We start from the raw sequence: 26,688 nt of genomic DNA, 5'->3' as shown, positions 1-26,688 counted from the left end.
ACGCACAGCTTGGGAAACACGGCGATTGAGCACAGCCGACTGTATTCCCTCAGCTTGCAGTCATCACACCCCGCCCTCTGACGGCCCTTCTCGAATGTCACCGGCAGGCTACAAGACACGAACGGGCAGCGGTGCAGTCTGAGTGAACCGGAGGGCAACCTCAGTCGGTCCACCAGCGACTCCTCGGTGAACCAGCTGGGCGGCGCTCCGGCCCCGGCCGCGCCGGCCGCTGCCGCCGCCGCCGCCGGCGCGGGCCACTCGGCCACTCTGCCCAGCCACATGTGAGGATGGAGGTGGTTTTGTGTTCTGTTCGGGAGGGCGGCTGATTGGAGTGCGGGCGCGGAAGGAGCTGTGGTGTTGGGTTGTCTTGTTTGATTTCCGTGCCGAAGCTGTACCAGTGTTAGTTGATGACAGTGTCAAATGACAATTGATGACAGTGATCATTGATGGCAGTGTCCTGCCTAATAGAACCCCACTGTGCTGGTGTAGATGTCTATTGCTTAGTTTGTATCCTTTGTGATTTGTGTGTTCTTTGTGTGACACCCCTTCCCTCTCGTTGCCGGCAGTTCGTCCAACAGCCCGGAGTCGGGCCTGGGCAGCACCTCTCCCCCCGATTGACCCTCCCCCTCTCGCTGGCGGCAGCTCGTCCAACAGCCCGGAGTCGGGTCTGGGCAGCACCTCGCACGCCTCTCCCTGACTAACCCCTCCCGCCCTCGCTGCCGACAGCTCATCCAACAGCCCGGAGTCGGGTCTGGGCAGCAGCACCCCTCTCCCAGCTAACCCCTCCCTCTCGCTGCCGACAGCTCGTCCAACAGCCCCGAGACTGGCCTGGGCATCACCCCCACCCCGATTGACCCTCCCCCTCCTCCGGCCGACAGCTCGTCCAACAGCCCGGAGTCGGGCCTGGGCAGCACCTCGCACGCCTCTCCGTGACTAACCCCTCCCCTCTCCGTCCCACAGTTCGTCCAACAGTCCGGAGTCGGGTCTGGGCAATTACCTCTCCCCCCGGTTGACCCCTGCCCACCCTCCCGGCCGACAGCTCGTCCAACAGCCCCGAGTCGGGCCTGGGCAGCACCTCGCACGCCTCTCTGCCGGGCTCCGACTCTGACGTCGACGATAGCCGCGCCGCCAACGGGGCGCCACCCGTCACCGACGGGGGCGACGACTCGGAGCTGGCCTTCGTCGACGACCCGCTGCCGGTCATAGCGTCGGCGTCGGCCCTCTACCCCTTCGACGGTGAGTGTCGCAGCTAGGCTGGGCGGGTGTCTGGGGGGCCGTGGCTGGTCACGATGCCCTGAGTCTGGGACTCTAGCAAAGTCCGCCAGATTTTGGTGAAGGCTGATAGCGTGGCTGAATCTTTTGTATGTTTGTCTGTCTTCTGAGCTCTATCTCTCTGTCTCTTGATCTCAAAGAATGGGCACTGGGATAATGTGATGTTGGATGCGGAGATTTGTCTGAAAAAAACTCACGGAAGACGTACACATTGACACATTCCGTTCCGGAGTCTCCGTACGTCCCAGCTATCCGTTGTCCCCTGAAGTCTGTTGGATATACTGACATCCCAGAGCCCGTCTGCCGTTTCCTCTGGTCCCTGCAAGATGTAGATTGTAGCGCTGTTGATTCTGGCGTCGCACAGGTGTTTGAATCTTAGCACCTCGCGAGTGATGTTCTTATCAGTGGTGCACACACGGCACACCTCACTTTCCTTAGATTGCCGACGCGCGCGCATAGATACGGGTGTCTCAAAAAAAGTGTCACGGTTTTGAACATCTCCCGTTTCGTAACCATAAGGCCTACATCATTCAAATTTTCCAGATTTAGTGGCAATGTTTTGACATTTTATGTGGTAAAATTACAAGTTCCTAGGCAGAATGGTTTTTACACTAGAACAAAAAAAAGCTCAATATTCGTGCTTTAGGAGATGGTATACGTCACATCCTGCCGTCGATCCTGCAGAGTCTGAGCCCCTTTCGCCTGATGAATACAGAAACAAGCTCATCAGTACATTTTTGAAACCTTTATAGGTAAAAACACCGTGTACAACTGCCATCTGGAGCACAGCAGCAGGCTGAAACACTGCCACAAACATGGGCAACGATCAACACTGACTGATTTTCAGACGGCGCGAGTTTCCATGCCTCGACAGTCGAAGGCATCTTTGATGGCAAAATCCTCTGCTCGGTTTTGTTCCGAAACACATAAAGAGAAGAAAGGATAGCTGATGGACAGTTTTAAAGTTCCTACTCACACGTGCACAGCTTCTGGGTGTGTGCAATGTGGCAGAATGTCGCAAGTTCTTTGCACAGTGTCAGCGACTGCAGCTTTTGACGGAAGAGTCAGGCATGGCAACGGCGCTGTTCTGAGACTAAAGGCCAGGGTGATTGCAATTTCATTGTCTGTTTTGCATGGCGTTTTTTGGTCACTAATAGTTGTAGATAATTACTGACGGGCAGGTTGCTGTGTGCAACAAGCAAAAGCCAAAGTCTTACCGAAATCGTCGGCAGACTGTGACGTATACCATCTCCTATAGCACCCAAATTGAGATTTTTTAAATCTTTTTGTTCCGGTGCAAAAACCATTTTACCTAAGAACTTGAAATTCTGCCACACAAAATGTCAGAATATTGCCACTAAATCTGAAAAATTTGAACAATGTAGGTCATGTTGTTAGGAAATGGGATATGTTCAAAACCGTGACACTTTTTTTGAGACACCCTGTACATAGCCAGGCACACTGACAGACATACAGAGACAGGCAGACTGACACAGAGTGTAAGTGAGCGCTCGTCGCTGGCCGTCGGCAGGCCCCGAGGACGGAATCAGCGTGGGCGGGTACGTGGCCCGACGGCCGCTGCCGCCCATTGCCGACGCCTTCGCTCTCTTCGCCTTCAAAGGTCCGGCCGGCCTGCCGGGGGGCGCACCACCACCCGCCGTGTAACATGTGTGCTTACGTTTTCACGGTCCATCCCGTTTGTGAATAATTATGACAAAAGCTTAGTCGTAGTGGCGTCCACGGATGGAACATTTTCACTGTTTTCGAGTGGGCATTGAGTTGGAGCTGATGTTTTTTACCGAACCTTAGCCAGACCCGATCGGAGTTGTTTGTAATAATGCTGCGATCCCTTGCACATGACTGCACAGTACACACCCTATCCTCATGCTGAGGTTATCATAAGTGTTCCCATTTTACCTCCAGTGCCCAACACAAAACTGGGCATATTGCTTGGTTTTCTTGTGGCCCGTATAGGTGCTATTTTGAACATTTCCCTCAACAAGTGGCGTAGAGATGATCGCTTTTTGTGTGCGTGTGCCTGATGCCCGCTTCCATCTGTGACTACTAGGAAGCGCTTACATCACACTGTACTTAAACTTGTGTGTGCGTTTTGAACATGCATATCAAACCAAAATCGTATACCGTGTAGCTAAATAGCATAGGTATGTATGTCACGTGTGCCGTATAACCATGCATTGGTCTTTCCGAAGGGCTCTCAAAATGCCTTTGAATGTCAACTTTTTACTTGTTCTCCGTCCTAGGCATAGAAGTCACGAAGCCCTTTTTTCCATTTGGAGAATCAAATATTATGTCTCAGGAAGGGCTGAGTGTGCCGTCATCTTATCACATTCGTTTTTGCTTCTTTCTTACATGCTTTCCTCTGCAGGTGTCTGAATGAGCATCTCTTCTTCCTTGCTCCCCAAGCGCCTAAGTGCGGTCGATCTCACCTCTGACTTCCCTCCCTGTCTATAAGTTACGTGTCTCTCTGACCTCCCTCTCTGCCTCCCCCAGCGTCGTCAGAAGGTTCGATCCCGATGCAGGAGGGCGAGCGGCTGCTGGTGATTGAGCTGGACCAGGGCGACGGCTGGACGCGCGTCCGGCGACACGACAGTCTCGAGGAGGGCTTCGTGCCCACCGCCTACCTACAGGTGCACTCAGAGCGCTGAGACCGGCGCCGAGCTGCGCTTAAACCGACCGCCGCCGGCCGCCGCGGCTGCATTTCAGCGGTGAGGCGACTCCTGTGCCCGCCCACCGCGAAGCAATCTTTCATTTAGTCATCGACATATGTGTGAATGTGAGTGTGACCGTCCCCGGCCGGTGGAATGCCAGTGAGTGAGTCGTACAGAGCGGTCAGTGGTCAGTTTTAGTTTCATCGTGAGCTCGCATTTCGCCCGTTTATTTTGTCACGTTCAGACGGCGGGCTGTGCGCCGAGGGTGTCTGGCTCTCGGAGTCTGTCCGTCGCTTATGCGTTCCTCCCATGGAGAGAGTCCAGTGCCGCGGTCGGCTGGTGGACTGGCGGTACTTCTGCCTATGGAGCCGCTCCCGTGCTGGCAGTGTCTGCATTTTCCGCTGGTGCGGCCCGCCCCGTGCCGGGGTGTCCTTTGGTTGTGCCGAGCTGATACCGATCTATGCTGCTCTCAGTTGAGTGTAGGTCAGAGCTGGGCGTACCGGTACCGCTATGTGCTAGTACAGTCAGCTGGCTTTTATTAGGGAGCTAATCTGAGATCAGGACCTGACGGTTGTAATCCCTACTATTCAGAGATCCGATACTGTATCGCCTACTTCGTATTGTTGCTCGTGTGGAGCACGGTTTCCCTAACACTAGGGAGAACGCTTCATTAATGTGCATATTTTGACAAATGAACTAGTTCGCTGCCGGTAAGCGCCAGTGGAGCCGCAGCCAACAACGAACCACGTGAACGCACACGTGCCCACGCCGCTAGCCTGTCTCTGCCTGCCGCTAAGCGAAGCAAATCTCAGCTATTTTCTGCGTCAATATTGTACTGTGTGGCCGTATATAACTGTGTACCGTGTATGTGCGCGCGCTTCCGCGGCGTGTGGTGCCGCGGCCAGTGCCGGCGCGACGGCTCTGGTACAGTGCAATCAAGTGTCGAACGTGTGGCGGCGCGCACTGTCGGCAGGTCCGACAGGTTCGTTTTCTTGGCGACACTGAGGACCACAGCGGCAGTGGCAGCGAATGAAAGCTCGGATATAAAGGCCCGCCTTACATTATCAGTTCCAGTAAAGGTTTCATAGAACTGACGGATTCAGTTTCATTCTCTCATTGATTTGTCTACTTGTCTGGTCTGACTGATGTCGAAGTGTGGTCTGATGTCCTCCGAAGCCCGGCACCGTGCTATGGTTCGGGCTCTGTCGGCGCTGCCCGCTGCCCGCCGCCGCGCCGGTCCGATCCAGTGAATGTACATATACTCGTCGCCGCCGCCCCGGCCGCTCTCCTATGCACACATTGTCTCGGCGACCCGTGCCGAGTCGTCGTGGCGCTGTAAGTAGACTATTTATCGCAGTGACTCGGAATACAGAGCGACCTATGACACGGCGTGTGACTGCGGGAGGGGAGAGTGGAGGGCGCTGGACCGGTGTCGTGGCTCCGCCAGTGTTTGGGAGGCTGGAAAGAAGCAATATTCTCCGAAGAGCATTGGCCGCTAGTTACACCTTCCGAGAGCTTGGCCACGGCCCACGGTGGGACTCGCCAGCGTAGTTCCTGGGGTGGGGTGTCCTGCGAGGAACTTCATTGGGACTAAGTTGTGTTTGAAAACACCGTGAAGGATCTGATATGCCAAAGCAGAGGCAATGGACTCCTCACAGCCCAATCAATCTTCCTCCTCCACTGACCCGCATAAGCGGAGTATCTGTATTCTACAAAATGTATTGTCTTCACTTTTCACTCTTCGATGTATAAACACACACGCAGTCACACAACATTATGGCATGACAATTTCCCAAACGATTCGTTGTTTTTTAATTCACAACCCCAGTTGGCAAATGTTTCGACATCAATCTCAGGCTATATAGTAAGTACAGCACTCACCTACGCGCTTGATTCTATGAAGATTCGAGGTTTGGCTCGGAAATTTTTTTTTTGCAGCATATATGATAAAATGTATCCACAATAGCGTTCGACGAGTCTTACTATTTAGTCTCTGAAAAGCTTGCTAGCTAAGTGTTCGGAAGAGCGATGACTTATTCAGATACACTGTACAAACACTTCAGTCGCCATTACAGTGGCTTCTCGGGTAAACGATCGCGTTCACGGCTGTAGCAGCCCTCCAGCGCAGAGGCTGTCTTTACACAAAGCTCGTGGGTGAACAGCTAGACCACCGCGTTCCCCACCCTCACACATTTAGCCGAGATCTACTGAGAGTGGACACACAGCCGAGGGCACACAGTCGGGGCAGGCATACGACCCGCCGCGCGGTGCAGGTTGCCGTGAGTCTGCCGTGAGCCGACACCTAACCCACACAAGGTCAGCAGGACAGACACTTGACACACGGTCTGCCCGACTGTGGCAAGTTGTGAACCGACGCTGTCCAACGGGCTGACGGACAGACAGACGGACGGTGGGTCCTAGTGCCATGAGCCGAGGCCCGACCCTACCCCACGCACGACCGGACAGGCGAACGGTCTGCCGTAATTCGCGAGTCATTCGAGCCGGCTCTACCCACCCACGGTCAGCCCTGACGGACAGTCTATCGTATGTTGGTAAACCGACACAACCCCACGTAAGGTCGAACAGACATGTCCTTTGTCTGTGCGACTCGCAGCTATCCACCGCGCCGTCAAGCCGATCGGCTCAGTCCATCTATGTACAGGATCACACGATTTGACGCGTTGACTAGCAGAGCACGCTCTTTTCCCCGTCCCGGAGGCGACGGCAGCCTCATCTGGCCACCTTGTGCTGCCCGTCACTGCTTGGTCGGTCCAGGGCCAGCGTCAGGAGGTCAGTCTGTAGCTCCAGTAGGCTGGTGCGGTCCAAATCCTGACGCTCAGAGAGCTCGGCCATCTTCTGCTTCATCTGCCGGGCGGAGGCGACCGTCAGCACGGACGGGACGGGATGGAAGATAGACGGGCAGACAGTCATGAGGTGGTCAAACAACGACAAGGGTCAGACCGGGCCAGACCAGACAGCCACACGGGTCAGATCAAGACAGTTACACATGGGTCAGCACTTAGCCAGGCAACATCAGACGGGAGTTGGGACAGCCAGACAACCGCAGGTCCATAAGAGACTAATAAAAAGTAGAGACTAATCAAATATAGAGATAAGAATATTGAGATAATCATCATAAGCGAACATGTTAAGGTGAGGTAGGTATTTGCCCAATGTCCAGGGCTGCCATGCACCTACGGGTCAACCATACCCCACAACAGATCACTAGCTCGGCGTTCTCACTGGGGAACTGACACAATCGACCTCAGACTATACAGTTCCAACAATTACCTCCCCAGCTACACCACCCCGGCCCGTACCTGTCTGCTCAGTGCCGGCAGCTGTTTCTGTTCGTCGCCCACGGCTCGCACGGCCGTCTGGAGGGTGCCGTAGCCGACCTGGAGCTGCGCCAGGTCACGGCGAACCTCCACCAGCTGTCCATCCACCTTGGTCTCCAGCTGCTCCACCTCCTGGATCAGCCGAGTGGTCGACTGCTGCACCTCGCGCACGCTGTCCCGACTGAAGACAGACACAAAGAGAGGTCGAGTTAGATAGTGGATGATTGGTATGTACGCTAAGGCACGTTTAGGCACACGTTCAGCCGATGGTTCAGTCTATGGTACGCACAGTATCGATATTCGAGATGGGGCGTATGAATGGGGAAGTTTTCTTTTGTCCATAAAATATATAATGCTGTCCAATATTAGCATGAGTTGGGTCGCTGCCCGCTGAAGACCTGATAGCTCGTGTTCGCCGCCACTCACCAGGAGGTGACGTTCAGCTGCCACTGCAGCTGCTGCCTCTCTCGGTCGGCGCGCTCCGTCCGCTCCAGCAGCTCCTCCTGGCGCTGCTCAGCCGCCGTCCGCCACTGCTGCAGGGTGCTGACATTCCGGCGCGCCGCCTGCAGCTCCGAGTCGAGCTCCTGCTGTCGTCGGTACACCACGTCCAGGATCTGCTCCACGGCGCGCAGCTGGAACGGGCCGCGACCCGAGTGCCCTCTGTGGCGGCGATGGTGGCGCCGCCGCGAGTGGTGCGGCCGCCAGGTAGCAGGCTCGTCGGTCGGCTCGGTTGTGTTATGGGCCGGGGCGAACAGCAGCTCCTTACGGAGAGTTGAGACCTGCAAAGAGAGATCAACAGCGGGTTAGCTATAGCAGAAGCACACAATAGAAACGATGTATCAACAAGCTGTTTCCCAACGTACCAGCGAGCATATCCGACACGGCCGTGCGCGGCTTTGTGCGCACGTTAAACTTTGGACTCTAAATTCTGCCATAGAATCGGAATTGCGCGATCGGAGGGTAGAGGGCAGGGTCATCGCAACAAGCTTCGCTTAGCGGTGGCTCTGTCCTTGTGAATCCTTCCCACCAAAAGGTTCGGACTAAATTTATAAAAAAAAAAATGGGCGTCGGTGCACTGTGTAGTGTGTAGCCATTCGGCCCACATCAGTACCGGCTGTGCCGTAAGCTGGAAGAGCTTTGAGGACTGAGGAGGGTATGAGAGTGTGCAAATGTAACATGTAGTGCAACTTGGAAGCAGTAGTCCACAATAGCGTTACAGAAATCGTGAGACAGCTGGCCACCGAGTATCGCTCCGACCGATAACCATCCATCCCCGGCGCTCCTGATTCTCGGCGCCGGCCCGGGACTCCGAGCAGCTGGCGGCGGAGACCACTGCTCGTTTCCCAGCCGGCCGTGTTTGGTTAGGGCGGCTGTATGTTTGCGGTACGATACGGACGCCGCGCCGGCACAAAGGCGGCGGTGGACTCAGCTGCCGAGCGGTGACACCGGTGATAGTACACCCACTGGCGGTCGCAGCCGCTAGCAAAAGGGGGGGCCAAAGTCACACTCGCGGGACATAACATTTTTCCGTCACCGGGAGGGGGGGGGGGGGTGATCGGCTAATTTTGTTACGTCCACGAGGTGCCGCGCATTTGGCATTACTTATGCTTCATCCATCTGATTCTTGCGTGAAATCTTTAAGCTCAATTTAAGGCAAAATCACCAGTTCCATTTCCCGTCCCACTGTGCTTCCACCGGTCGGCCCACTGCACCATGACGACGGATCGGTGTAGCATAGGTATACCTACTGGAATGTCAGGCACGCGGATTCATGACCTTACCACTATAAAACAATTCGGAAAAGTACAGATACCTCTTGCTTTGAATAAGCATGTGAAACCCAGAGAGCATTTTCAGACTATGACATTTACCCATATAGGTAACATGCCTAGTTGTGTGGCGGCGGGAGAGAGTAGGTACACCGACCTCTGGAGACCCCCCACAGGTTCCGTTCCAAGCTTTCAAAATTGGCATCTGAGGGCCGCGCGCGACTCCTGCGGGGCTTCGCAACGGCTCTAATGGGGCTCACTCAACCTGCCTAGTCTTACTGCTAAAAAGACTGGCCCTGAGCCCTAAGGACTTCATCAGTCTCTGCCAGCCCCAGGACCCACACCGGCTCATGGGGTCCCGGCGTCGAAATATGAGGGAATCTGCGCGGGACCATCAGGACGTAAAGTAATCTCGATCAGGACCAACGTAAGGCTGTGCCGGAGACTGCGTGAGCCCTCTGATCTTCAGAAACCCACCCATGTATGTTTTCACGTAGAGGCCAGTTTAGGGCCCTCAGAGACCAGTACAGAGCCTGCAAACTACAAAGGCCAGTAGTTGGAGACAATCAGTGACCGAGTTGGGCTCTCAGAGGCTAATGTGGGTCATTACAGGCCAACATGGGCCCTCAGAGGTCAGCGTGGGGCCCTAAAAGCGTGCCGGTCCCGTAGCTCAGTTGGTTAGAGCGTTGGACTCCGCGTGGTGAGAGCACGCGTTCCCGGTTATGACAGTCCGGGATCAAAGCGCGACGGGCGCTCGACATTTATGTGCCTCCTGACAGGTATGGTTGCGGTTGGTGGCAGGCCGTAGCCAGGCGAAGTCAGCGAGGGGACCGGCCGTGCGCGGCTTTGTGCGCACGTTAACCCGCGCGGGGCTGGGGTCTCCAGCCGAACGCGCGGGGCTGGGGGGGGGGGGTAAATTTTACCCCCCCCTGTTATCTCCCGAACTAATGGTCTGATTTGGAAAATTCAAACGCCAATCGAAAGCTCTCATCACGAACTACTAAAAACATGTACTTAATTTAAAGTTTGAGGTCAAGGTCAAGGTCAGGTCAAGGGTACAAATTGCAAGTTTCTACAGTATCGGTCTTGCACCGTAGTTGCCGAAGAATGGAGTCATGGACTGAGACTGATCGCCCAAAACGTGTTCTTAGGCTACCAAGACAATATTAGTTGCATACAATATCATTCAGAGGTCAAGGTCAAGGTCAGGTCAGGTCAGGTCAGGTCACCAAAAAACAAAATATAGAAAAGGGCATGTGCGACACATGTTTTATGGGTCATTTTACTCATAGAATTCAATAGGCACACTCAATAAGTGATATGGACCACCTCTGGATGAATTTCAGGTCGAGGTCAGGTCAAGGTCAGGTCAAGTGAGGTCAAATTTTGAAGTTGGTTGTTAAGGCCTAAAAAGGTGTCTATCTGATGCAGTTTTTCACGGCAAATCGAATGGTGCTATTTTTGTTTCCGTACGAGGTCTAGAACTTCCAAAAAAGTCATTTTTCAAAAATTTTGTGTGTCGTGACGTCATAAAATTTTGAATAACTCCCACATTTTTGAACCGATTCTTCTAAAATTTGTTATGTAGGTGCACATAGACCACTTCTCTGACATATATTCCGGTTTTTTCGATAGACTCAAAATTTTGGATTTTATAATGATTTTCCCAAAAAAATCAGTTTTTTGAAAAAATTTAGGCCAAAATCCAAAATTTTCAAAAAACCGAGATAGCCATTTGATAGACAAAGTAAAATTACGTATAACCTTTTTTGTTACGTCTTGATTCCTTTAAAAATGAAGATGTTAGCGGCGTTTGAACTTTTGCCGTTTTTGAGGCGAAAATGGCGAACATGACGTCACTAAAACGTCAATTTCTCAAAAATTTTCCGACGGATTTCGCTCAAATTTTCAGGGAAGGTGTCAAATTGATGTAAGAAAAGGTACTGAAAGTTTGGCGGCGCTGCGCGCCGCCGTTTTTTAGATATCGCAAAAATTCGCGAGGGGGGGTAAAATTTACCCCCCCAGCCCCGCGCGGGTTAAACTTTGGACTCTAAATTCTGCCATAGAATCGGAATTGCGCGATCGGAGGGTAGAGGGCAGGGTCATCGCAACAAGCTTCGCTTAGCGGTGGCTCCGTCCTTGTGAATCCTTCCCATCAAAAGGTTCGGACTAAATTTATAAAAAAAAGACCGGCATGAGCCGTCGTTGGACCCCAGAGGCCAGCAGAGGGCCCTCAAAGGCCAAGATGGGCCCTCCTCAGAGGCCAATGCAGGCCCTTAGAGGCCAGCATCGGGTCTTCAGCAGCCAGTGCGGGTCCCTCATTGGCACCTAAAGGTTCGTCTTGGGACACCACAGACAGAAATAAGGCCACCAGAGACCGGTGTGAGACCCTCAGACGCCGGTTGGGACCCCTGAGGCCGGTTAGGGGCCCTCATAGGCCAGATGTGGGGTCTCAGAGGTTGATATAGGCTCTTAGCGGTCAACGTGGGCGCTTGACCGCCACTGAAGTTCCCTCAGAGGTCAGTGTAGGACGCTCAAAGACCGGTGTGGGAGCTATATTAATAGCTGGGCGTGGGTTTTTTGAGCCTCGTGACGATCGAATAATTGCCAGGGCCCCATACACCTATATGGGGGCCCATTGGTTGTTGGGGGGGGGGCAAATTATATGATGGCCCCCTTTATTGACCTTTGGGGGGCATGGCCCTGATGCCCCCCCCCCCCCCCCGCGACCGCCATTGTGTACACATTACACACATGCCTCTGAGATGACATATTAGCGCATGCAAACTCTATGCAGGCCCCGGAGTTCCCACGCTAATCCTTAAGAAACCAAGCCGGCATACGGCGTCACCATCGGGCTTCTGAGGTGCACAGCACCAACCCATCAGGTCTTACTTTAGTGTCTTTAGAGCCAATCTCCTTTAGCAGGGCCCACCCACCACTGGCGAAGAGGGTCTCATGCCAGCCATTGCTGGGCCTACGAGAGCCTCAAGTAAACCCACGCTGATATTCCATATAAGATCCGGCCATACTCGTGAACCGGTGCCAGCGACGCTGACCGCCAAATTGACAGAATGCGAAACTGAGCCCACTCATGAGTGAACTTTACGTCCTTTGATGGCGCTAGAAAGAAAATGAAACCTACGAAAAGCTTTTTTAGGACTTTTGTTCGATCTGAAAGGTGGGGCCAAAAGATAGTATGGCCCCACCTTTCAGCACCAAAGGGGGGGCCATGGCCCCCGTGGCCCCCCCCCCTGGGACCGCCAGTGAGTACACCTCCGGTCCCAGGCGCCTCTATACAGGGCCATCGGCGACAGATTTCAGCCGCTCTCAATGCCGGCGCCAGGTGAGACAACATTCCGGCTAAAGGTACCACTTTTCTAAGAAATCAGCGCTGGCAGCTTATAGAGCACCGGGGCCAGACAAAACCGGCGGTTAACGCAGCTCACAGATCGGCGACATATATCTGCGTTTGGGTTAATAGTGCGGGACAGATGCCGTATTTTGCGGGGAAATTCCGGCTAAATACCTACTACACATTCAACCGCTAACATACCAGAACTCTTAACCCTATTCCTGGCGGGGGGGGGGGCCTCAGGAGCCCCCCCCCCTGAGGTTTTTTGGTTATTTCTCCCAAACGCGTTGAGCTAGGAAGCTAAAATTTTCTGACTTTTCCTAAAAGGCTTCTACGCAACATGTCTGAAAATTTTGAGTTGATCTGACCTCAGGTCAGGTCACCAGAGGCGGTTTGGTGACCCTACCTCAGAAAAGTTTGCAATCACGCCAGAGCTAGAGTTTTTGACCGATCAATTTCTTCTCTTCAGGGTTTAGTTAGGGTACCAGTATGTGCAATTTGTATATCTCGGAATTTTGATATCGGTGACCTAAGGTCAGGTCAATTTCGCGACCTCCCCATTATAAGTCAATGGGGGAAAAATCAACTCCCTGTTTTTACCACTAAAACGGGTCGGAATGGCCCCATATACCATACATGACTTCATATACGATCAACCTTCACTACCTTGAGGTCTTTTTTGCTGTTGGGCAGCTGTGAGGTCATGTGACGTCATCAAAGGTCACCAAAGGTTTTTGGCCAATAACTCCGTACAGGAACAAGATACAGACGCGTGGATGGTCTCATTGTGTTCAGCTCGTCAAGACGCATCGAATGATATACATGATGACCTCGAGGTCACGTGACCTGAGGTCAACCTTTGACCTTGACCTTTCGAGGTCAACATATATATCATTCGATGCGGATTGACGAGAGGATCACGATGATGCCCTTAGTTTGTTCCTATCTTGACTAATTCGAAAGTTATTCGAGAAAAACTCTCTCCATATCTAGCGCCGCCATTTTGACTTTTTCGACCCCTGTGACGTCATCTTTGACCTGACCTGAAAATGACCTTAGTAAAAATTGTAGATCTTGGCCGTGCGTATCCGATGCCGTTTACCGCTTGTCGCTATCTTGCTTCGTTCTCGAGATCTCAGGGGGGGGCCGAATCGGCCCCCCCCCCCCCCCGCCAGTTTCTTGTCCCGGCGGAGCCCGCCAGGAATAGGGTTAAATGGACCGATAAAACGATGGAAGCAGAGGTCCGTTCCTCAGCTGCGAGCGGCCCAAGTCTAAGCCCTGAACAGCTCCCCACTCAGAACCCCCCCCCCCCCCCACGCGTACAGTCACAGACTCGGCGCCGACCAGACGCGCCCGTCTGGAGTGAGAGTGCCATATTGATCGGCCCACGCCCCTATTGCAGAGCTCTGTCCCGGAACAAAGAGACCAGTGAATTGCTGAGTTCTCCAGCCCTGGATTGGAGGCCATTTAAATCGTGAGGCAGGCCATTACAGATATGTAGAACTGGACCCAATAATGTCAAATTATGAGAGAGAAGAGAGAGAGAGAGAGAGAGAGAGAGAGAGAGAGAGGGAGAGAGAGAGAGAAAGAAAGAGAGCGAGAGAGAGAGAGGCCAAGGAGACGGAGAGAGAGAGAGAGAGAGAGAGAGAGAGAGAGAGAGAGAGAGAGAGAGAGAGAGGGGGGGGGGAAGCGATATTCGCTTGGAATCGCACCACGCTCTCGTTGCTTACGAATAACTCCCACCCATCAGAGTTGAACCGCATCCTGTTTTCTCCCTCCAACCATTTCGGCTCACCCTTTCGGTGCGATCCCCAAAGGTGCGTCCCCGCCTCGCCCACAGCCTGGGTGCAGTGGCCGCCCGACCAGCTGAATTCCACCCGGCGCTTTGTCCGTCCCACAATGCGACACTCGTTCTTTCTGCGCCGGCGGAGTGGCTGAAAGCGACGGTGGCGGCGACGGCCGCGGGGTTATCTGAGGTCCGGCCAGCCGCTGTAGATTGGCTCGGTTTGGCGTAAACAGCGGCTCAGACTGGCAGAGACGGCTGCTGGAACACCTGCCCCGTGTGCCGGTGATCGGGAGATCAGAGTCCTGCGACGGAGACCGGTGACCAATCCAGCGCCGAGGCTGAAGGAGGCTTCTCTCCCGGCGGCAGCAGAACAGCGCAGCGGGGCCGATTATAAGAAACGGCACCATGAAAGACAATAGAGATGGTGCTACTGGAGAAGCGGTATTTGCAGTCGGGAGCCGTCTGTTTTGCGGTTTTAGGGCGACCATCCGATATAAAGAAATGGTAAGAAATGGTACAACTGCCGATAATAAAGACGGTACCGCAGCCAAAAATAAGGACTGTACCACAGCCAGCAATATATATGTAGACGGTACAACTGCCAATACGGACGGTACTAAAATAATCATTGTAGATGGTACCGGCGCCGGTATAAAGACTGTACCACAGCCGACACTAAAAAAAGGTACGGCAGCCGTCAATATAGACGCTACCACAGCCGACATTATAGACGATATACGGTTGCCGATAATGAAGACGGTACCTACGATAGCCGTCAATAAAGACGGTACGGCAGCCCATAATAAAGACTGTATCATATCCAACACTGGAGGCAGTGCTGCAGGCCACTAATAGGCTGGAGGCTATGGTGCAGGCCGGGGTGTTACAGAAGCTCGCCCCTCCTCGACAATGATGGACGCGCTGCTTGTAACCCCCGTACCCACCGTCAGTCTGCTGGTGGGATAAATCACTCGCGGCCTCCCCGACCTGGAACCCAGTTTCACAACAGCAGCACACCGCCCCGGGGGCCGGCAGCCATGGGAGAACTGCTGTTGAAGGCCGGCGGGGCGTCCGGCCCGCCCGCGCCCGCCGGGACTCACACTGCAGAGTGCAGAGTGCAGGCAGGCACTCCGTCAGCCTGCCTCAACTGCGCTGCAACGCCGCGCGTTTTGGTTGTTCAGAAACGATGCTGCCCGAGAAAAGTTGATAAAAGTGATTAAAATAAAAAAAAATGTGCATATGTAGCCACGGCTACCTACAACGCTGTATCAGTATGTATTAGCGTCGAGACGGCTGCGTATATGATCGGTTGCGATAACGATGTCCAACAGTTATGGCACTCGGTCCGTCCGTCCGTGGCCATGAATGGTCCGGGGGCCGGCGGGGGGTGCCAGTGCCCACCGGCCGGTCACCACCTGCCACCTCCTCTCTCCACTCTCTCTACTCTCTCTACTCTCCCCGCGGCCAGGTCCGCCGCAGCTGCCCACCGGCCCTCAGATCCACACACAGACAGACACACACCTGTCCCGCAGCGCTCGGCCTCGGACGGCCCCACGGACCCCCGGACAGCCCGCAGCATGGGATGCGGGTCCGTATTTTAGATAATGCAAAACAAGGTAGAACAATTAACGGCGAACAGTCAGAGTATCATGGAATGGTCGCATGTGGTAAAGTAAATTTGTGTTGAGTCTCGTTGATGTGTAAATCTTTCCATTTCCATTAAGACGGATATTAGTTCAGATGCCGTTTGGGCGTTAATCTGTGTGGTCATGAACAATTCTCATTTCCTTACTACGTAGTTGCTACCTTATTCTTGGTCACCTCTCGGCCTTGGCCTTTGCGGTCACACGGCCGCCCCCATATAGCTGACCCCACTGCACCACGGTGCAGCCCAAACATCCGTCAGGCTTCCTCACACACTCCCACAGCACCACCGGCGTCACTACGCCCCCGGCACCGCTGTAGGCGACGGTGTCACGCCACTGCACCCTGAGACCGGCCCGCTGTCACCCACAGCGCCCCGCCTCCGAAAATTAGCGGCAACTTGCGTGGCTCATGCCGCTGAGTGCGGTTTAATTGGGCGAGTTTTCACTGGCCGCGCGATTAGGCTGCGTGGATGGCTTTGTACGGAGCTGGAATGGCCATCCGGTAGCCAATTTAACCGCAGACTAACCGCGCCGAAATGGGGCATGGTGGAAGGCCGCCGCAACAACTCGGAGCGCGGCCGGCACGGCGGCGGGCCACGCGCCTGTGAGTTCCGCGCCGTCCTCAGAGCGCAGGTCGGCCGGTCCTCCTTCGATGTCGCGCCCGATTACCGCCAGTTTTCTGCCACTCCGCCACGGCACTCGGGCGGACGGATCGGTGCCGCCTCTCACAAAGGGTGGGCCGGCGGCGGCTGAACAGCGCTGAACGGCGTATCGGTCGGCGCACAGAGCGGGCCGGCCGCGCCACTCGCTCCCTCCGCGGACCCGTGTCGCCGAACAGCCGCCCATTGTGCGCCGACACGGCACCGCGGCCGGCTGCGGTGAGCGCCTTTTGAGCGGCGCCCCGGCGACCCTCCCCGGACCGCCCTTTGACGCCCCGTGGGAGGCAGCTCTCGGAAATGGTTCAGTGTCACCTTCGTTCGCAGGCCAGACGCCGCCGCCATATCCGCCGTGCGGGGCTATTCTTGGTAGCGTGCGGTGGCACCGCTCTGTATACCTGCACTGCTGACAGCGCGGCACACTGGCGGGTAGGTCGGTGGGGTGACGTGACACCGATAGGGCCGAGGCTGCCCATAGACCGATCGACTGCCAGCTGGTGGCCGGGACCCCCTATCGGCCCGTCCGTCCCGTGTGAGGGTGGGGGAGGCCGGGATGACCCGTCAGCCGGTCACCGGCGCCCCCTGATGATATCCGACGAGCCACTGGACCAATTCACCAGCCGCCCAGCCCACGGGGACATCTGGTGTACGCGAGCCAGAGTTTTTACACCGCCCCAACGCCGACCAGAAATTGATCGGGTTCGAAGTTTTTTTCTCGCTGGAAACGGGTTTGCTCAGCTGAATGGCAGGTGGCGAAGCGGCGTTTTTGCGAGCGGTGGAGAGCCATGAAATTATCAGAGCCATTAGCTGGCGCGAGAAGCGCGATCGCATCGCGTCCAATTACCGTCACCCGTTCGACTGGAAACGGAGGTCGCCTCACCTCCTAAACGACGCGATAACATCGGCGGCGCGGGCAAGGACATCGCATGAAACTATGTCAATTATGAATGGACCGAACTGAGAGGACATTCCTCCTTTATCATTAAGTGCAATATATAAATCTTAAGTTAAAATTTAAGCGTTTTGTTCAGGCAAAAACATTCATAGTTCCATGTAACGCGAAAATGAACGGTGTTCGCCTGTTCTTATTCAGAGCCCAGATGGTCCATGCATGTGCGTTTGGCTGTTGAGCTGACTCAGAACCTAGGTCGTGCTCGGAGCTCAGTCTTAACATGTCATCATAAGGAGAGCGAATTCGCATTGTAGCCGAACGAAGCGCTGTTACAGTGGCATTGCATAGTAGCTGAACTCTTATTGAAATAAACTCAGACTGAAATTTATGGAATGATGTTAAGTTAAAAGTTCAGGGCGCGCACATCACAACATCCGCCAGGAAGACAGGAGGCGACTGTCAGATGAAGATGGAGGGCAGTTCCTGTCTGGAGGCGGCCACATTCCGCGCTACACTCCTGTGTCCAGGCCGGCAAGACGGCGGACGGAGGACACCTACACCGGGGAGACCCAGAGGAACTGAGAGCACCGAGGACCAACTCCGGGTGGGCGCACATCTGGCGATAGTCGGCGCACTTCCGCCAGCGTCGCTCACCACTAATTAAGGCGTGTCTAATGAGGCCGCCGCGGTCGGCGGTGGTCGCAGTCCTACAATGCGGACCGTCGGTGGCTGCCAGCCCCGTGTCGGTCCGTGCCGCCCGCCGGACAGCCATTAGGGCCGGTCGGAGAGAGAGGGCAGGCCGCGCTCTCCGCCGGCCGCCAGCTGTCGGCGGCCACTCTGCCTGTTTGCAGAGGACACAGCACAAGTGGCCATTGCGGCCCGCAGCTGAACATTACGCTCTCTGGCGTTTTGTCTTATAATACGCAGCCTCTGCGGGTGGCCGTGGGCGGCGGTAGTTCCAATTAGGCGAGTGTTTCGGGGTTCGGCCGCCGGAGAAACCCGAGCGCCGGTGCGCCGCGGGCGCCGCAGCTGTTCCACTGACTGACGGAAGGTCGGACCGGCTGCCCGCAGTCGGGACCGGTCGGCAGATGTAGCCGCGGCGTGCTGACCGGCGGCAGAGCGGCAGGTGGCCGCCGCCGCCACTAACCGATTGACCAATCTCCCGGAGACCCAACGACCCGCGCCCATCATGCGAACGACATTGTTATGATCCACGCATGTGCATAATTTGTGAGCCACGTTTAAGATGAACGTCTTAATGAAGCCACTCCAGTCAGTTCGTGGAAAAGGAAGCCCTAAAACACATAACACTTAGCCGCCGACAGCACTCTGCGAAATGTCTCCCCGTGTTTCGCGAAGGCCACGTGCCATCCAGTTAGAGATGAATGCAGGCACGCGATTTATCACCACCGACTCAAATCTAATCCACCAGGATAAGCAAGATAAACGGTCGCAATTAGAGGCCCATAAATTTGTTTTGTCTGTGGGCAGTGCCAATGTCCACTGCAGCCGACCCGCTTTCACTGAAGCTAACAGCAGCGATGGATAAAGACGGTCTGTCCTGCGTGGCCGGTCTGAAGGTGAAACTAGGGACATCCTCAGTGCGGTGTTTCATGCTTGGAAGATAAGCGACCGTCCGATCATCGATGCAAGACAGATGTTTTATACATATAACGCTCCGTTTACCTATTGACAAAAGAGCAATAAGAATTTTATCGCGCCACCGGAAACCGATCATTTCCAAACACCAGTGAACACATTTGGGACGACAGCGAATACATTAGCCACGACACCTTGAAAACGTTAACAAGTTGATGAAGTTACTAGCTACTGTTGTACTTAAAATTTCCCTTATTTTTATGCAACTTTCAGCCTCCCGTCAATAAAAAAAAATACGCAGTGAAACCCACTGCACACTGTGGACTGAAAGGTGATCTTGCACAAACGTAGCCCCACCCACACCAGGCGCGTGCCCTGGTGTCATGATAGGGGCGGGTGCGGCGGACTGTCCCGTGCGTGACGCGGCGCCTGACACGTGCCGTCTCTCCTCTCCGGTTTCAGTCGGGATGGGGAGGACCGTCCGACCCCTGTCAATTAGCGCCTGCAGGGCGGGGTGACACCGGACCGGGCGGCTCACCTGGCCCGCTCGCCGCCGGGCTGCCAGGCCGGGCGTTATCGGTGTTTGGCGATCGCTCGCTGACGGCGGCGGCCACCTGCCGCCCGCCGGCGCCGGTCCGGCTCCCGCCCCGCGCCCCCATCTGCCATGGGGCGGCCGGCAGCCGTCTGCGGTGAAACTGCGGTGAGTCTGCGGCACCGCGACTACAGGGGGCCGAGTCGGCGGTCCGGCTGATGGCGTACCACGCGCCCGCCACCCTTCCCTGAAGTAGGCAGTCCATCCAGAGCTACTGCGGTACGGGGCATGGGACACCCCTTTCAGAGGTGTGCCCGTATTTACGAGCTATTCTTCCCCGAGGTACCGTCGTACAGACCAAACCACCTGGAGTACGGTATGAGATCACTGGCAGCATACTCATTCCCTAAGGTAGCACGCACCGTCCATCCATCAGCCGCCCTTTCCTCGCGAGGGGGTGGTGGCCGGTGGCCGGTGAGGGGGAGGGGGGAGGGCGTGCGCCACTCTGACGGTCATTAACGCGCACAGTAGGAGCGGCCCAATATCCTCTTCCGAGCGGCCGTTCCTGTTGTCCAGCTGAGGCCGAAACTGGCCGCCGGACCGTGACCCATGTTTTCCCGTTCAGACAGCGCCAATTACCGACCCATCAGTCGAGCTGGGGCTGAGTTCGGAGGGGTAGGGGCTGCCTCCCCGGGCCCGGGGGCGAGGCCAGGTTTTTGTCGAGCCGAGAGGCGCCGTGTCGGCTGTCGTCTATCCCGTCATTCGGTTGGGAGGACATGGTGACACGGTCTGGAGAGGACAGAGAGGGACGGGTCGGGTGGCACCTTGTCCCACTCGAGGTCACGATACACTCAAATCGTCCGTCTAACATATTCCAACGACACACGAGAGACCAATCATGGGGTGGCAATCATTCCACGCCTCACAGGTGACATGTTGGGGTCGCTACACACCCATCACACTTCGGTGACACGGTAGGTATCAAGGCCACGAAAGATGACACATCCCATCAGCACCGTACCGGAGAGCTCCAAGTCCTCGCCATTGCAAAAGTCTCGTCTCTGGCCTCGGCAGAGTGTCCTCATTAGTGACCTGACCACCGGACCGCACAGAAGAAACGGCGAGGGAGGGGTGGAGAGCACCTTGTATGTAGAGTGACCCGTACACACCGGGCCGGAAAGGGCTGGCATCCGCGACAACCCCTGTATTGTCCGAGAGCGACGTCCGTGAAAAACGTGACGTCTTAGCTCGCCACCCTCCCTGCGTAGTGCTGGAGAATGTGACATCCGTGACCCTTCTGTGAAGGAGGGTGACGTCCAATTCGCTGCATGCAGTGGCGGGGAAGGTGTCTTCCATGAGTTATGGCCGGCAGTGAAAGTTGTACGCCTAAATGGAGGACGGTGTGTTTGCAAAGCCTACGCAGCAAACACCCTTCTAAGTTTACCGGTTTTACGAATTGTTCCATACAAGCATCTCAGTTTGGACACAAATCCAAAAGTCGAGACCGGCGTGCTCCAGTTAGCTCTGCCGTCCGTACTCCGTAGCGTACAATCAGTGCATGGAATCTCGTCGATTTGTGTCGGCGCGCCGTCTCAAGCAGCTGCCTTTCCTGCAGACCGGTCTCCGGCCGTGACCGGGCGCGCTGATTGGACGGGAGAGGCAGCTGCGCCGCTCTGACGGCCGCTCCTCCGCAGTCGGTCAGCAGGGCCGGCCGGCGCACCGCAGCTGCCGCACGCCGGTGACAGCGGCTCAGAGTGTCACCGGTCACCGGACAGACGCTTTTGGGGGCTTAGATGGTGTTACCAGTCCCGGGACTGTCCCTACTATCCCTGGGGCCGATCGCCGGTGACAGGACTAGCCAGCCTTCCCAAATTCTGTCAACCCGACCGGAGATGAGTAGGTCACCAATGAAAGTGTCTGAAGTCATCTTGCTAATCGGTAATGAGCCTCATAAAACTTCGACAGGACAAAGAGAACAGGGTAGAACAAGACAAGGGTTCCGGCCGCGCGTTCCGACACCACCGGGCGGCAGGTGATATCAGAGATTGACAGGCACAGGCAGGTGATAGGTGACGTTTACAAGCAGGTGATGTGCTCTGCCCGCATCTGCTGACGCTGCGACGACCCCAAATCCGAGCAGGTGATAGAGATTTCCACCGCAAACGGCGCAGCGGCAGAAGGCGTGTAGGGGATTAGGAATGACGGCACGCTAGGATCATCTGTCGGTCTGGCAGTGACAGCCGTTTAGATGTTTCGCAAGAATAAGGCACATTTGACTCGAAAATAGGCGAAGCGTATCCCCATTGTTTAGCAACGGTAGCATTATGACAAAATAGGCATGTAGAAAGTAGACGGTAATCGCCGAACGGATGCAAATGACGGAACATTGCTTTGGTAGACAGTGGATAGCGGACACTGGTTGGCGATCAGTGGACGCGGTCAACGGTCAGTCGACGGTGGACGGTGGAAAGTGGACGGTGGACTGTGGAAAGTGGACGGTGGACGGTGGGAAGTGGACGGTGGACTGTGGAAAGATGACGATGGACGGTGAATGGTAAGACGATCGACGATGGACGGCAGGCTGTTGATAGTGAAGGATTTACGATGAACGGTAGCTGGTGGACGGTGCTCATTGGTCGGCGCTGAGCAGTAGACAATAAACGGAGGTTGTCTCCCAGACTCCCGGCGGACGACATGAAGGGCGGACATCCGGACCGCCCGGCCGACGCGCGTGGCCGAGCGGCCGGACGGGCGGGCGGCTGCCGCCGTCCGGACGACGCGCGTGGACGGCCGGCCGAGTGGTGAGGCTGCACGCCCGGCTGGTAGCGGCCTTTCGGCGCCGTCTCCGGCGTAAAAATCCTTGCCTGTTTCCGGTGCCGTCCCATGCCGGCCGACACACACAATGGCGAGGCTAATTACCCTGCACGGCCGACAGGAGCTGCAACGCTTCCGCAACGGAACGAGCGGCGACGAGCTAGGGCTTACCAGGCCCGGTACCTGCGCTAAGCTGATTGGCGGTTGTATGTGTACACATCTGGAGAATTATTACCGTATTCTTCGGTTGAATTTATGTCCGTATTAGTTGAAAATATGTTTGTAAAATCATGAAATAAGGCACAGCGTCATGCTATGGTCAGGGGACAACTTGGTGATTATATGAAGTTGTCAAGCGTTGATTTATGTTCGTGTCGTAACTCGTAAGGACTGAGTCGAGTCCACCGGTGAATGCTAGGTTAATGAATATACCGAAGATCATACATACAATATAGAGGAAACCTTGAGCGACAACTTAATATTCATATATGCATGCTTGAACGGCACTCGTATGTTCCCTTCCGCTAATGGCGAGAGGGAATATAGACTTGCCGAAACAGTTAATAGTGGGAAGTTCGCGAGTATTACAGTGATTTACGGAACTGTAATTATACAGAAGGTACCAAAAGGGAAAAGCAAATAAACACCATGAAAAGTGTGAGAGTGTCGTGGGGTCAAGCCAAAGTCCCTTGTGTAGTTACATCAAAACCGCCGTTAAACGATGGCGCAGCACCTCTTACTTTAGAAGGGAACCGGCGCTCCACTGCTGTGCCCTATCTATTTGCCGTGCAGTGTACATTGTGTAATGAAGGCACACCATATTTACATTGCTACATCCTGAATCGCATATAGGCAGCGCAGGTGGTCTATGTTGGTAGTAGTTACCCGTACCTCCTGTCCATCAGGTTCAGGACAGACCACGACCTGAGCCTGTTCCACACCAGGATAAACCCGTCCCCACACCATGCTTTTCGGCCCAGCGAAGACCCCCGGCCTTCCCTCTCTCACCCCAGAAAAGGCCCTGCCCTGACACCACAGAGCAGACCCTTCCCACACCGTGCAGACCGCCGGTCGGCGGGACTTACCTCGTCCATCAGATGGGCGTAGGTGTTCTCCCTGTCCTGCGCCTTGGCCAGCAGCTCGGTCAGGTCCGTCTTCAGCTGGCCCAGTTGGGTGCCGTCGGCGCGTCGGTGGGCCCTCAGCGTCTGCACGGAATCCTCCAGCGAGCGGACGTCGGTCTCCAGCAGTGTCGCGCGCGACGCGGCACTCTGTGGGACGGACGGCAGAGGCGCGGGTCAGGGACTGTTGCGTGGCCCCACGGGTAATAATAAATGTTCGACAAAAGTTTCAATGCAGCCGGCGATCTAAATAGAAGTCCGCGTCTATTACGGACGTTGAACGGCTACCGTATCGTAAACGAGCTGCTCCTCAAAACATTACGAGAAAAGGTACGAATATGCAATAGCTGTACCAGCCTAAAAACTATTAGGCATGTAAATACGATGTGACCAGAGATGACCTCTGTAAGGTCTATGCACCGGGCAAGAGCACGGCATCCTAATACAGCTACACTGACCTGCTGTAGCTGCAGCAGCTGGGTGACGTTGAAGCCCTCGGCCAGGTCGGCCACCTGTCCCTTCAGCATGGTCACCATGTCCTTCAACCAGCTGATGACCGTCTGCTGCGAGCTGTCGGCGTCCGAGCTGTGCGCGGCACGAGCCGCTGAGCTCTCGGTGGCCTCCTTCAGTCGACGGATCTCGTCACTGTCGGGCCACACATATAAGCTGACCGGGGAAGCTTACAAAGACTGAAGAGGTAAACACAAGATGATAATGCGGGCGTGCTCGCTTGGGATGTGAAATACACGCTCAGGTAAGAACCATGATTATCTCCTTCAGTCGAGTGAGACAGTGAAGTCCTTATCTGGAGATAATGACAAATATTTGTTGTTTTTGGTGTCATTGGAGAGCAGTTGCGCTTGCGCCGTCGCCGTGTGCGACTGTAAAGGCTGGCCGAACTGTGGCGTGTCAGAGTGGTTGCAGCGGTAGCCGTCTAATTTTTAGAGTTATCCATGTCCGCTAACACATCTATGTACTTAGATAAAATCGATAGGACGTATCAGCATTATCGTATATCCTTCAGGTAGATACATCCATTTATAACCACATGCGACCTCATGTGATTTAGGTTTGCATTAAAAATGGACCAACATAGCCATTGATCAGCTCCGGGTGATTTTGTTTACGAGCTATCCTAGCAATCTTTCTGAGGCAGCTACCTGAGCTGACTGAAAAAAACGGATTTGTATCCAAAGGATGAAATCGAGACGGTAACATCAGTTTTTTTTTTTTTACCAAGGCCTATTTGCGGCCGCATCGTCTAACGATACGTTTATGAATGCTGTTTCCCTCCCTCATATGCTCAGAGGAGCGCTGTACATACGTGTACATAACACAGGATTCGATGGATAAACGCATCCACATTCAAATGCCTACCTGTCTCATGTAACGATAATATGCCTAAGCTCTTCGAGGGACTAGCCAAGGCAGGGCTCCTTTGTCGACAACGAAGACAAGGACTCGAATTACTGACATTCATAATCGGTATCCGAAATATGAATGAATGACATCCGTGAGTTCCGTGGCATTCTTCTCAAATAGTTATAATACCCACAGACAAGTGAAAACCAAAGACACGAAGAACATGCAAATTGTGGCGACGACAAAAGCTTCTCAAGCACAACAGGCACGCCATGTGTAGCTGTGTCTCTGTGTAATACGAACCGAAGATTTGTTTTGGGTGGACGGTGGACATGAACGTAGTATATCGACGGACAATTTAGTTGACAGACAACAACGTTGACAGACCCTATCCAACATATATAGCAATTAATTTCGACATCGGCAGAATATTTATTTTATATAGCATGTCATATTGTCAAGCATGCATGGATAGGCTGATATAAACGCTCAGAGCTCGACATTCCAACCCGAACCCGCCCGCCCCAATACCGTCTATATCTAGAGTTCCAGCTCACCTGATGCCGTCTATCTCGGACCTCATCTCCTGCAGGCTCTCAGTGACGGTGGCCTGCGTTCGGATGTGGTCAGAGAGCTGACGCAGCTCCGCACGCATCCTAGCCACGCCCTCAGTGACCCGGCCTGGGTCAGTGGTCAGCCGCCCCTCCAGGCGGGCCACCCTCTCACGATCCTCAGCTCGGTCCCGCTCCAGAGTGTCCAGCCGCGTAGCCAGCATCTTGACCAGCTGTCGCAGCTGTGGGTCGGCCGCGGCGCCGCTGACCGCCGCCACCAGCACCGCCACGCACAACCACCGGAGCGCCGCGGACGACATCGCTCCTCTCTGCTCGACGGCCGGACCGCAACTGCCGCCGCCGCGCCCCGCGCCGCCGGCCGCGCGTGCCGGTCGTGGGGAGCGGCCGGAGACGGCAGATGGACAGCGGACCGGGGCGTGGGGAGGGGTGGGGTGGGGTGGTCCGGCACACCCCTCTCCGGCCCGCCCGGGGGGCCTAGGTCTCCCCAGTGCACCCGTAATACGATACGAGAACAAAGCAGAGCGAAAAGATCATTTAGGAATGACATGTGAACATGCAACAGAGCGGAATAGGGAAATACAGCCAAATCGACTAAAATCTACCATCCGCAATCAAATCTAACATAAGATCCACAACGATCTGTGAATGTTTCTTTAAAGTTTCTTTAATTATATCGGTTTAGTGATAAAAAGTAAAAAGCGATATGGCGATACCATCGTTTATCAGGACATCATCCAATGTATGGAATAAAGTAGGTAGACTTGGATCGTCAGATCAGATACCTACTGTCGTTACGCCCATTTTATCAAAATAATGCGTAACATGAATAAATGCAATCTAGTTAAAAGAGCTTGCAGGCGCCGTGAGTTGGAGGCTATTTGAAACAGTGTGGCTTGAGACAGTATGTAAAACTGATTTAAAATTAAATCACTTTAATGTTTTTGTCATTTTTGTTCTGGCAATTCACCGCTCGATTCCACACCAGCCTGAGCAAAAATGCAAAAAAAAAATATTAAACGGTTTTCATTTTATGGCGATCTAAACACACCTACTGTCTCAAATATCACCACTATCTCAAATGGCCCCACTGTCTCAATAGCTTCACTGTCTTAACCCTCGCCCGCACATGCCATTTTCCCATCCTAGAACGCACATCGGGGGTGGGGGTTGCCACCCCCCGCGCCATTTCGTTCCTGTTGGAGATAGAGCTTCGCCGTAAGGACCAAAAAGATTCTTTGGGAAGAGACAAATCCAATGATACCCAGTTTTACCTTCTCAGGTCAGTCATTAACCTTCCAGGTCAGGTCA

General features: G+C 54.6%; 2 protein-coding genes across 5 annotated transcripts in view; one reads left to right on the top strand and one right to left on the bottom strand.

Moving 5' to 3' along the window:
* LOC122369960 (formin-binding protein 1-like) overlaps positions 1-5,325 on the top strand; it is a 56,433-nt gene extending 51,108 nt beyond the window's left edge. For 2 of the 4 annotated variants that reach the window (XM_043345147.1, XM_043345143.1), the window contains exons 11-14: positions 108-281; positions 643-682; positions 1,080-1,236; positions 3,784-5,325. In XM_043345147.1, coding sequence (XP_043201082.1) covers positions 108-281; positions 643-682; positions 1,080-1,236; positions 3,784-3,938 — 526 coding nt within the window. In that variant the 3' untranslated portion in view covers positions 3,939-5,325. Of the gene's footprint in view, positions 1-107; positions 282-642; positions 683-1,039; positions 1,237-3,783 lie in introns of all 4 variants that reach the window. The other 2 variants (XM_043345146.1, XM_043345144.1) reach the window with 1 other exon arrangement.
* Positions 5,326-5,640: 315 nt separating this feature from the next.
* On the bottom strand, positions 5,641-25,848 carry LOC122369961 (rho-associated protein kinase 2-like). Its single transcript, XM_043345148.1, has 6 exons — positions 25,366-25,848; positions 23,905-24,091; positions 23,414-23,596; positions 7,706-8,058; positions 7,262-7,460; positions 5,641-6,806 (listed from the first exon to the last, which is right to left on the bottom strand). Exons 1-6 carry the CDS (start codon positions 25,677-25,679, stop codon positions 6,672-6,674), a joined length of 1,371 nt encoding a protein of 456 aa, XP_043201083.1. The 5' UTR covers positions 25,680-25,848; the 3' UTR covers positions 5,641-6,671.
* Between the last annotated feature and the right edge of the window lie 840 nt (positions 25,849-26,688).

This window comes from Amphibalanus amphitrite, unplaced genomic scaffold, assembly GCF_019059575.1.
Source record: "Amphibalanus amphitrite isolate SeventyFive unplaced genomic scaffold, NRLGWU_Aamphi_draft 001086F_arrow, whole genome shotgun sequence".
Lineage (NCBI taxonomy): Eukaryota > Metazoa > Arthropoda > Thecostraca > Balanomorpha > Balanidae > Amphibalanus > Amphibalanus amphitrite.
This window is presented reverse-complemented; position numbering and strand designations above follow the sequence as displayed.